Genomic DNA, 11,463 nt, shown 5'->3' with positions numbered 1-11,463 from the left:
CCAAATTGTGTTACGTGGTGAAATTTTATGAAATGTGAAAATGGACTGTTGAACGGTCAGATTTTGATATACATATATAGTGTGTGATGAAATGTAGTCAATTACGGTAATAGGTCATTTTAGAATTGATTTACGACCTTATATAGTATTAAAGTATTTGGGTGCGTGTGAAATTCTTTTTTTAAAAAGTTGACTTTTTGCACTCGGATGTCTAAATTTTGATCAAAACATTAGATCACATCCAAACCTGTATCATTAGTTAGCTTATGAGATAAGTTTTGTGTGGGCGCTTGAATCATTATGATCAAACATCATATGTGAAAATGGCGCACGTCGAAAGTTTATCATTTTTATTATTAAATGATAGCAAAAAATTTAGACTGGCGCGCCGTGGCGCATGACGTCTCACACCATGACGCATGACACAGAGGAGAACTGGAGCATGTGGCTTTGTGCCACATATTACGGCTTATGTATTGCAAACCACGGTGCATGACCTGTGTTCTAACTTGTTGGCAGTCTTTAAGCTTGCAATGGTTTGTATGATTGCATTTGACTTGTTTCTGCTGTGTAATTTTCTGATGTGTTGTGATTTTGATGGTTTTACAAAACAGATCTTGGATCCAATCTTTTCAAACAAAATATTTGATTATTAATTGTTGTGATTATTTCAACCTAATTTGGCATTTTAGCTTGCAATGGTTTGTATGATTGCATGTGACTTGTTTTCATTGTGTAATTCTCTAATACGTTGTGATTTTGATGGTTTTACAAAACGAATCTTGGGTCCAATCTTTTCAAACAAAATATTTGATTATTAATTGTTGTGATTAGTGTGGTGATTAATTAACCTTGCCTAATATTGAGTAGATATTAGGAAAAAATTACAATGTACATCGAAAGATAGGACAAGATTTCAATTTAACTCAAAATTGATATGTTTTATGAAAAGGATCAGGTTAGGCAACCTATAATTTAGTTTGGTTTAAGCTTAATCCAAAGTTGAATTAGATTAGACTTAATCTATAGGATTGTGAGATTGGTTTTGATACTTCAGTACTTCACTTGCTTTCTTCCCTTTTTCTTATGAGAGCAATAATTCATTTTAATAATAAAGTCAATTAAGATAAAAAAAAATAATCATAAAAATCTATCACAAATATTAAAAAGCTAATTATAATAAATCTATAACAATTTTCAACAATGAAAAAAAAACATTTCAATTACAATTAAAAAAGATTCAATTCATAACATTCAAACAAATTTATTAATATGTTTTAAACTATATTACAACAAACTTCAACAAATTTTCATGTAACTCTAGCATCAGCAAATCAACTCAATAAAAATAATTATAATAAAATAATTTTATAGAATTGAATTAGATTTAAGTGATTTTAAAGCTTTGTCTTCTATCCAATCTAGCTAGAAGATAAAGTCCAATTTTATTGGTCTTTTTAATTCTTCAAGTCAATTTTTTTTTCCTTGGGAATGAATTGGACTGAATTGGCGGGAATTGTTCATGAATAAATAACTTTTGCATAGCCCTAATTAAACTACGCGAGCTGACGAATAAGCACAGCATATTAGACTCTCTATTTTAATTTGATTTTTTATTAAGTCAGTTTTATAGGTCATCCCAAACACCCTCTCCTTCTTTTTTGAATACCCTCACGCTTGAGTACAAAACGAAAGAAAACTAGCTCACCACAGCAGTGGTAGACGTTGAAACATTCAATGGGGACCGTGGGCACGATTTGCATATCAAAGCTTCCATAATGGGCATTCCTTGCTAATTGATCAGTGCACCGCACGCCTTCTCTATAGGTATGGATAATACAACGAGTGTTAGGCCAGCCAAGTCTGATTGATCGGCTTGCAGCATAGCATTCAACGGGTGACATGAGTTTCGCTGGATCGCCTGTGGTGACCCAGTGTAGATTCGAGCATTCTCCAGATCGCGCTCCGGCATAAAATCAGAGCATTAAGTATGCAGCAAGCTCCGCAGCAACAGTACTCGCTTCTCCAAGGTTCTTCTGTTTGAAACCCTTAGCCATTCACCTCGCCAATTCCTTCACACTCCACCACAAGCCGCATGACCCCCCCAAGCAACAAACCCCCCCCCCCCCCCCCCCAAAAAAAAAAAAAGAAAAAACTCTACTCCCGCATGCAGATCAAAAACAATCGCGATAGACACCACACACATAAAGGATTTACATTCCATAATTACACTCGTTCTTTATTTTTTCTCCACCACTTTTGCTTATATAGGAAACTAAGTTGCATTTTCATTTGAAATGCAGTACTTCTTTATGAGGTAAATACCTACTTTTCAAACATCAACAAACAATTTTTTCATCCACTTTCAGCATATAAACAAGCCGAATAAGAATGCTGGAGAAGAAGGAAGTGCTGACCAGGTTCTTGGCTGAAACAGATACTAGTGTCGGATAAGCACCAAAAAAGTCACAAGTTCAAAATGACCTGGTAGCAGTTCGTTTAATGGTGAAAATTAATCGATTAAACGTTAAGTAAAGGTTAAGCAATTCAATGGCAAGATCTCTTGAGCAGTCCCATAAACACTTTCGCAAACCAGTTTGTTGGCCACATCAACCTACTAATCAAGCTTAGATGATTTTAAACTGGTGCTTTGACCCGCATAACCTTGTTCTCATCAACTTCTGCTTTAAGGGGCTGAGATGCTAGAGTTGTGATTGATGAAGAAAACTAAGGATGGATCGTCATGTTTGGAAATGAATCTGACTATCAGCTGCTGCTGTTGGTGGTAACCTTGTTGAAGGGAATCCTGATGATGCTGCAGCAGAGAAGGATGGAATCAAACTTGCCTCGCCATATGGACCTTGGTATTGAAATACCCAGTTTGGCAGAGGATTAGCTTCCATCCTTTTCTCCATTGCTCTTTCCTGAGAATATAATAAATGAGAATGAGTAATCTAAACTACTGCCCAAGAGGGGGGAAACAGAGAGAGACCCAATTAGTGGCCAGAACTCTACCTTACCTGATTAATGGGAAAGAAATCAGTTCTATTCCTGACAGAAGGATGCTGGGTAGCTATCGGGAAAACATGAGACGGTTGACCCTTCAATAACCTTGATGCAGAGTTCTCAAACTAACAGAATGACGAAGAGACTAGACGTTATAAGTTAAAATATATAAAAATCAGAATCAAGGTATAAACACACAAGCAACATAGCAGGGCCCGGAATTGAATTGAGCAGGAGGTTCCCACGAGATTTCTTAACATTACCGCAACTCTCCCATCAACGGGCAGATTGGGCCAGCCGTGCGGGACTTGAAAATCATCAGAGTAAACAGGGGGAGCAATGGCCAAGCTAAGATCAAGATTTGGGTTGCCATCTGCGCAAGTCTCAAAACAGATATGCTGTCAAAAAATAATAGTAATAAAAAAGTCTGATGATAATGCTTCTCATAAGGCAGGGCAAAGCAAACGAGGAACCTTCATTATCTGCCTGAGATATTATCTCCCCTTCGTATGAGCTTGGCTCAAAGTTCGTCATCGCTTCCCTCCCATTGCATTTTATGGCCGCTTTATCATACGCCCTGCTTTCATAAAAGATTGTCGCACACTTAGTATGAAAGAGACATATCAGAAACGAAGTCTAAAAAAATAAAGACGTTTAGCTCGAAATCATCTGATATTTGAATGATACCTTGCAGCCTCTATTTCGCTATCAAATAGCCCGAGATATATATACCTGCAGGCAAGTAATGAACCTAAACCAATTAAAAAAACAGAGATCGGGCTCATCAGAAAAGAAACCAAGATCTTAAGAAACTAAGCATACGGAACCTCCTACCTACTTTCAATCCATGGAGGGATAAAATCTTAAGACTACGTTTAATATAATATAAATGCATGGCACACATAGGAAAATATAAGGCAGGCAAAGCTCAAGCGTTTATCTACGAGTGCAATTCACTTGAAGGGTTTCTTACTTCTTCCCTAGAAACTGCCCCATGCGAGCTTCCCATCGCCCACATTTATGTAGAGTAACTCCTCTATATTTAGAGCTTCCCCTTGAAAAGCCAGTGCTCTGTCGCCGCAGAATATGCACAAACTCTTCCTTTGTGAAATTACTCATCTGCAGAAGAATTACCACAGAAAGTCAAACTTCAGCTAAAATTTAGGGTAATACGAACTACAGTCTGTGAGATCATCTGCTCACTAACCTGCTTTATATCCTCCTCATAATCACTAACATTGAAATTAATATCAGCATCAAGGCCACGGAACTTGATTGCGGCTCGATCATATGCCCTGGAGTTGAAAACCGGATTACGGAAGAAATTACCACGAAATATACTTAAATCAGTCGGTGTGGTCATGCACAAAAAACACAATAACCAGTTTAATAACTTAATTATGAAATAACATTATACCTTGCTGCAGCATGTGCTGTATCAAATCCGCCTACAAGAAAAAACATGAAACACGATATTCATTACATACAGAAAAAGGACTCAACTAAAAGCAAGAAAGTCCAGAATCACGTTCCAGTGTCCAACTACTTCATAAAAATAAACATAAGTCGCAGAGAAGGAATTTCTATCTTCACTACGGATCCTCGCTTACCCAGGTACACTTGTTTCCCACAATCCCTGCACACAGTACCAAAAACAGTAGGTTCAGAAAAGACGAATGAAAATCAAGAACAAAAGAAAAGCAAAATAGGCATATGTGGAGTTCGCATATAATCGGTTATCAACAATACCGAACAGTATATCGAATTTTCGACCACTGACCATATATGCGATTCCCATCTTCCAGTCCTCCTATAAAATGTAACACCGCGGTACTGTGAGCTCCGCGACCTCGGTCCCCTCCGACTCTTCTTGACCTGCGGCCTCTGCTGCGGCGGCGGCAGCATCCTCTGTTCCGGCGTTCCACGGGGACCCACCTCCTTGCACAAGAAATCCAACCATCCCTTACTTGAAGCCGAAGCTGGAAATCGCTGACCGATTCCCAATTCAGTGACACGACTCTCTTCGGCACCGAAGATCGGAAAAAGCTGGATGGTCCGATTACAGCCATCAACACCTTCACCTACTGGAAGATCAACTGCTTTGTAGCTTGTGCCATCATCTATGTTATTCTTCTTCACTTTTCCAAAGTTGTATGCAAAGGCATCATCATAAGAGCAAGAGTCTTCGTCAAAAGTATTGGCGGAGGTATCGGCATTGACGATGGAAGAATTAAAGCTTCCGGAGCTATCCATTTGGCTACCAGAAAGCAGTAAAACATTCTCAGGAGGCACGTCGACGGAATTCGACGCAGAGTCAGAGGAAACGACGTTGAGATTAAGATCCAACATGGTGACTCCAGAGTAACGCGTAAGCGATGATTTTCAAATAACTTTTGCACGGAAACTGGAGCCGGATGACCTCGATCAGCCAACAGAGAAGGAACGGTCTTAACATAAAATGGAAAGGTAGCAGGAATTTCAGGATCCAAACAAAAAGATCGCTAAAAGCAGGTCACCACTGTTGAATGCAACTAACCAGTTGGGGAGAGAGAGAGAGCATAAAGGCAATATTAGTAAGACATTCGGACTTCGGAGGGAAGGAGAGAGAAGTCGGAGACAGGGTATTTGAGACGCCTGCTAGGAGGAAATCACGAGTGGCCTCAGACCTCCATGCAGAAGAGAATGGAGGAGGAGGAGGAGGGGTTGAAGAATGAAGATTGAGAGAGAGGAAGAGGTTGCTTCGTTTTAGTGTTTATAAACGAAGCGAAGAAGAAGCAAGGGAGGATGATGAGAGAGGCGAAGGGGTGGTGGGCTCCATTTCTTTTCTTTTGTCAAGCGACGTTTAAAAGTGTATTTTTTTTTTAAAAAAATAATTTTTAAGAAAAACTTAGACGTTCAAGATTAAATGTTAGTTAATGAAGTTGTGATTTAGTGACATTGGAGAGATTGCGAGTTTGATCTGCTTATAATATAAGGTTATTAGTGCTTACCTATTTAATTCTTAAAAAAAGATTCAACATTATAAATAATAAACAATACATGCATTCATTTTGACCTTAACTTCTATTTCCCTTGAAATGGTTAATTTTTTTTTTTAAAATCCTGACACTATGAATTGTTCATAATTAAAGGCAGTAAATAATGCGTGAGGGCTCTCTTTTTCTGCATAAAAGGCCAAACATCCTATTCTACTCCTAGTAAAAGAAACATCTAAAAAATTATAAATGTTTTAGGTATTTAATAAAATAAGTTATGCTGAGAATGATGAAGAATGTCAAAGTGGTGTCTGGTAATAAAGAAAGAGGAATGTACATTTGAATGCTAGGGGGAGAATGCACCAAATAAATGTAGTGCCTTGTGGAGCAATATTCTGAGTCAGAACTAAATTGATGGAATATTTATGGAGCAGAGAGGAAAAGTGGACTTGGAAGGATTAATTATTAATGAAGGTGGGAAGAATAGGGTTATGACTTATGAGTAAGAGCGTAGACTGTAGAGGAAGGAAAGGGGGGAGGAATCGGGTGTGAAGAGACACAACGGGGGCCTTAGGAGGAGGGGGCCCCGGTTTCCATGCAGTCTCATCCTCCTCACACTTGTCACTTGACAGCTCTCTTGCCCTTTCCCATCTGACGCCATTCCATCACCTTCTTGCAATTACTTCGATCCAAATCCAACTCACATTATTATTATTATTACTGTCTTTGTGTGATATGAGAAGTCCTGAACCCTTATTCTCTGTTTGAGAACGAGAAAACCCATTTCTGTCTATCCTTGAGAAAAAGAAAAGGTGGTTGTCTGTTAGGTCGTTGAGGTTTGCATGTAGTGTGTAGGATGGAATTTGTTGAGTAACAGTAACAGCAACAATAACAATAACAGCCTCTTTCTTTTTCTCCCCTCGGGAAAAAAAGAATCGTGAAAGATGAATTAAACAAACGAACGGCGTTTGTGCGTTTTATTCATTCTGAAAATGCTTTTTCAGTTACGGCCGTTCCCAATTCGGTTATGGTCCCGCCCGCTCGTGTTGGTTGCTAATGTAGCATGTTTACCAGTATTGCATTACAAAATTCTATTCAATAATGAATTCACACGAATATGAAATTATTAGAGATAGATATATAGCCTTCAACCTGTAACCTACTACATTTGATATCATCCCTTGGACCCTCTCAATACAGAAATGTATGACCCCAAGGTGTGTGTAACTTCGTATTATGTGCTAATTGAATTTTGGTTTCTCATTATGGGATCGTGAAAGTTTCTGTCCAAGTCACTGCTACGTTTGATGAGATCTCACTTCCATCAACAGCCCCTCATTCATGATTTTCCTTGCAGTAATTAGGGCCAACATAACGCACATCATTTATGTTATGGTGATGAATAATTGAACGTCCTCTCTTGATAAAATCATCAGTGTCGCCCCTTAAACAGGCCTTTAAGTTAATGTCGGTAAAACATTTTTGTTTTATATAGTTATCAACAAATATAACACCATGCGTAAGCAAATCACCAGCGAATAATATTAGAAATGGCTTTATTTTTTTTTTGGTAGGAAAAATGGCTTTAAATTTCAGTGCTTAGTAAATGAATTATTCTTCCAAGAGTTCTGTTCACCTCTGTCCGCCTCTCACCTTTCGTTTGCTACCTGAACGAGACTTAGGCCCATGTGGTAAATGAGTGACTTTATTTCGGTTTCCTTTTTTAATTTTGGTGTGTGTAAAACAGTGAGTGGCTGGATATCATATGATTAACAAACTACGAAGTGTTCCACTACTTATATTTATAAGTAATTCCTAACATATTTTACAGGAATTAAAAAACTATAAAATTCATTAACTATGTTTAAAAATTTAATAAGTTTTTAATTTTGTCCATATTAAATATATATTTTAATAATATATTTTTTCTTTTTAATATTTAATGAAAAATAAAAGAAAAAATTTATAATAAAAACTTAATGATATAACTTATAATTAAGATAAATAAAAAAATCCTCTCTCTCTATTGCATAAATAAGACTATGGAGAGTAATTGGTTAAACAAACATTTGGATCCATCTTAAAAAAGATGGGGATCACCCTGGTAAATCCGTCTCTGGCCAGGTACATCAAGTTTTGAGTGCCCTTGGTGAAGATTTCAGCTTCCAGACGCAATTCCATTTATCATTTGAAAGATAATAACCAGAATCATTTGCAGTAGCTAATTCTTTTGGACAGAGGCGTTCCCTTCAGCTAAAGCCTACAAAAGTTTGTGGCACAAAAAGAAGCAATTTACTTTGTTGGGATGAGATATTCTTTTGCAGTTAAATGTACATTGCGATTTAGGCGGGGGCTATTAATCACATTCAACATCATGCTCTAAATCATCTTCCGATAAGCATTAATAGAAGAATCAGAAAATTGGTCATACGACACCAGACAGTCACATTGGACCATATCTTTTGAAAGGGTATAAAAGCCAGACTTGCTTGCTCACCAAATCCACCACGGGTATAATGTCGGGATCCTTTGAAGCCCTCCGGTAACGTAGAGAGCTTTTGCTTTTGTTCTCATCATATGTCCTAGTTTCTCGTTTTCCCTACGCAAATTCTTGACCTCGTACTTTAAAAAAAAGAAGGCAATCTACATTCTCCTGAAAGCTTGAACCTTTAAAGCCAGGTTCCCCAACACACCACAGAAAAAGAAGACAAACGTCCCTCTTGAATTCAAAAGATCAATTCACGCTATCCGGTGTCAGGACCAGACATGAACACGCCAACTCAAGTTCTTGGCTTAACCGCACCCAGCAAACCCTTCCGACTTCAAAAAGACTAAACGCTAAGGAGATCAGGGAGAATTACTGAACAGATACCAAGTACTCCAAGTTCAAATAAATAAATCACAACCCAGACTTAAACCATCAAACTAATAGCACCTCAGACACATTCCTCTTTCTTTGGTCATTCACAATGACTTCTAATTAAGTTGCGGATTATACCACGCCAAAATAAACAGAATATTTTCATTTCAAGATCAATCTTTTCGGAACCAAATTGGTGTCCAAATTGCATACATGAGATTAATGACAAACGTCTGTGACCACACCAAAACCTAACAAAGAAACAGGTTGGCAGGAAAAACCATAACAAATGTTCTCTGTTACTCAAGTTTTACTCCCGCAAGTAACTAGTAATTGCAATCTCAAAACTGCATATATAATTAAAATATTAAAAATAAAACAAACTGTAAATTACGCCCTATTCTATAGCACAAGACTTCACTGTGAAACACCCAACCACTTTGAAAAGTTCTCAAATTCTGCGTAATCAGAGTCCGACACCATGGTTTGATACCATGCTTTTCCTGCAGCCTTAATAGCAGAAGCCTCCTCCTGGCAGCAGACATGAGCAAAGTATATATACAAAGGCTAATTAGAACAATTGATAATAAAAGAACATTTTTCCCAATGATGCCAAAAGGAAAAGGAAAAAAAACTAAACAGTGCTTTTAGATAACACGATTTTGGTATCCAGCTTTTCTCTCTGGAGTGCAATAGAGTGCCAAAAGTTGAGAGCACGTCTAGACTAACAATCTTCTATTTTTCAACATGGTTGGATTTAATTTAATCTGCATAACAGTACACACTTGGTCCGTGAAGCATGATCCTATAAAGTCCACTAAAATTTTCACACGAAGAACAACTCAATTGTGATGACTGGGAAACCAAAGTATATACCACAATGATATATACCGTAATGACCAGAAAACAATGCGAACCAAACCAAACATTAAGATGATGATTCATAGATGCTTTCCTGAGCAAACCAAACAAAACATTGAGATGATAATTCACAGATGCTTTCCCGAAAGAAATATTAATTGCAATACTAGAGAATCTAAACGTGAAATCAAACTACTATGCACAAGCAACATGAATGAATGCAAGTGTATGCCGTGTCTTAAAATCACCAACTCCGTTAAATGTTGAAGACCACTTTAGGAAAGCCGCAAGCCATAAATGCGAACGCATATATGCATGCAATAACTTGTACACACGCTAAGGCAAGAACAGAATAATATCACACCTTAGAGAGAGAACTCCTCTTCTTATCAAGCTTCTCTTTCTTTGCTTTCACCCGTTGAGCCTCAGCAAGAAGAGCCATCCTCTTAGCAGTCTTAGCATATGGGTTCAGTTTCAACATAACATTCAGGTTCTTTAGCGGGTTCTTCTTGAGTGGTGCCCTCTTAATTTCCTTCTTGATGGGTCTCACAACGGATTGAATCTCATCGGAGTTGATAATCCTAGCCAAGTCACTATTAACCATCTTGGCCCTCGGAAGAAAGTAACCTACCTTCTTCTCTGAAGGCTTGTCGAATGACCCATAAATCGAATCAAGCTTCTCAAAAGCCGACTTAGTCCAAATAACAAACCTACCCAGATGACCTCCAGGAGCTAACTTAAGAAGATTCAGCCTCTCGACATGAGCAACCTCGACCCCTGGGATGTTTCTAAAAGCTTTCACAGCCTTGGCTCCCTCAGTTCCATACACAATTAGAGGTCCCTTGCGAGAGATGTATCGGCGATTTCTCATTTTACCCTTACCAGGACGGATGGAGTGGCTGTCCTTCGCTTTCTCAGCATCGGGAAAAGCGCCCACCTGCTTCAGCACCTTGATAGCATCCTTAGTCTTCTCAACACACTCAGCTGAGTCGCCGACCACAAGAGGCATTTCCGGCACAGACTCAATTCTGTGACCACGAGCCAAAACAATGGATGGGATTGCCGAGGCAGCAATGGCCGAAACAACGGCGTAACGCTTCTGATTGACATTGATCTTACGGTGCCAACGGCGCCAAATCTTGGTAGGAGCGAACATACGACCACCACGACACATATTACCAAAAGCACCCTGACCGGCACGGTGGGTACCGCCACCAGGGACACGGGGGATACGAGACACGGCACGGCCAGTACCCCATGATTCGGCAGAGGTCTGGTGGCCGGCACGCTTGCTGACGGCATAGGGTTGGCGACTGTTCTTGGAAATATTGGCATGAACGAAGTTGACGACGTCTGGGCGAATGGGAGCCTTCATGACATCAGGAAGAGGAATAGTTGGAGCAGTATCAGTGGCCATGTCACCCTCGAGAGATTGGACAGTGACGAGAGGGCGAGCTGCAGCGGCCATGGCTGCTGGGAAAGAGCGGCACTGCCGGAATGCACAGCTAGGGTTTTTGCCAGGACTACAAACGATCGAAGGCGTGTTACCGTGACTATATACATGTCATATCACAAGCCCAAATCTAGTGCGGCCCAATATGAGCCTACTTCACATCATGGGCTAGCCCGTTGTTTGAGACATTTCTCTTCTAGGCCCAACCGGTCTAACACTTAGTCAATGGCTTGCTTAGTTATGCACTTATTTGCTGATAATTGAAACTCCGTGATCATGCTTGGTTACCAAATAGAATGGATTAAAAA

The 11,463-nt window shown here is 39.1% G+C and overlaps 2 protein-coding genes across 3 annotated transcripts; both read right to left on the bottom strand.

Annotated features, from left to right (window-relative positions):
- Window positions 1–2,726: 2,726 nt before the first annotated feature.
- On the bottom strand, window positions 2,727–5,729 carry LOC129300776 (AP2-like ethylene-responsive transcription factor TOE3). 2 transcript variants are annotated; one of them, XM_054939369.1, is made up of 10 exons: window positions 4,787–5,729; window positions 4,617–4,642; window positions 4,424–4,454; window positions 4,214–4,301; window positions 3,980–4,125; window positions 3,694–3,738; window positions 3,480–3,583; window positions 3,270–3,379; window positions 3,021–3,131; window positions 2,727–2,924 (listed from the first exon to the last, which is right to left on the bottom strand). In XM_054939369.1, exons 1-10 carry the CDS (start codon window positions 5,353–5,355, stop codon window positions 2,742–2,744), a joined length of 1,413 nt encoding a protein of 470 aa, XP_054795344.1. In that variant the 5' UTR covers window positions 5,356–5,729; the 3' UTR covers window positions 2,727–2,741. The 2 variants fall into 2 exon arrangements, with proteins under 2 accessions (XP_054795344.1, XP_054795345.1); XM_054939370.1 differs by having other exon boundaries at window positions 2,758–2,924; window positions 3,016–3,131.
- A 3,260-nt stretch (window positions 5,730–8,989) lies between these two features.
- LOC129300777 (60S ribosomal protein L4-like) lies at window positions 8,990–11,235 on the bottom strand. Its single transcript, XM_054939371.1, has 2 exons — window positions 10,067–11,235; window positions 8,990–9,372 (listed from the first exon to the last, which is right to left on the bottom strand). Exons 1-2 carry the CDS (start codon window positions 11,168–11,170, stop codon window positions 9,259–9,261), a joined length of 1,218 nt encoding a protein of 405 aa, XP_054795346.1. The 5' UTR covers window positions 11,171–11,235; the 3' UTR covers window positions 8,990–9,258.
- Window positions 11,236–11,463: the final 228 nt, after the last annotated feature.

This window comes from Prosopis cineraria, unplaced genomic scaffold (genome assembly GCF_029017545.1).
Source record: "Prosopis cineraria cultivar Desert tree isolate PC_DT_omini unplaced genomic scaffold, ASM2901754v1 PC1743, whole genome shotgun sequence".
Taxonomy (NCBI): Eukaryota; Viridiplantae; Streptophyta; class Magnoliopsida; order Fabales; family Fabaceae; genus Prosopis; species Prosopis cineraria.
This window is presented reverse-complemented; position numbering and strand designations above follow the sequence as displayed.

Excerpts from the sequence above, each read along its gene's own strand:
- LOC129300776 (XM_054939369.1), bottom strand. The coding sequence starts at position 5,355 with ATGTTGGATCTTAATCTCAACGTCGTTTCCTCTGACTCTGCGTCGAAT. Across the intron at positions 3,739-3,979 it reads GGGCAGTTTCTAGGGAAGAA|GTATATATATCTCGGGCTAT; the intron begins GTAAGAAACCCT and ends ACTTGCCTGCAG. Across the intron at positions 2,925-3,020 it reads ATTTCTTTCCCATTAATCAG|GAAAGAGCAATGGAGAAAAG; the intron begins GTAAGGTAGAGT and ends TTATATTCTCAG.
- LOC129300777 (XM_054939371.1), bottom strand. The coding sequence starts at position 11,170 with ATGGCCGCTGCAGCTCGCCCTCTCGTCACTGTCCAATCTCTCGAGGGT. Across the intron at positions 9,373-10,066 it reads AGAGGAGTTCTCTCTCTAAG|GAGGAGGCTTCTGCTATTAA; the intron begins GTGTGATATTAT and ends GTCTGCTGCCAG.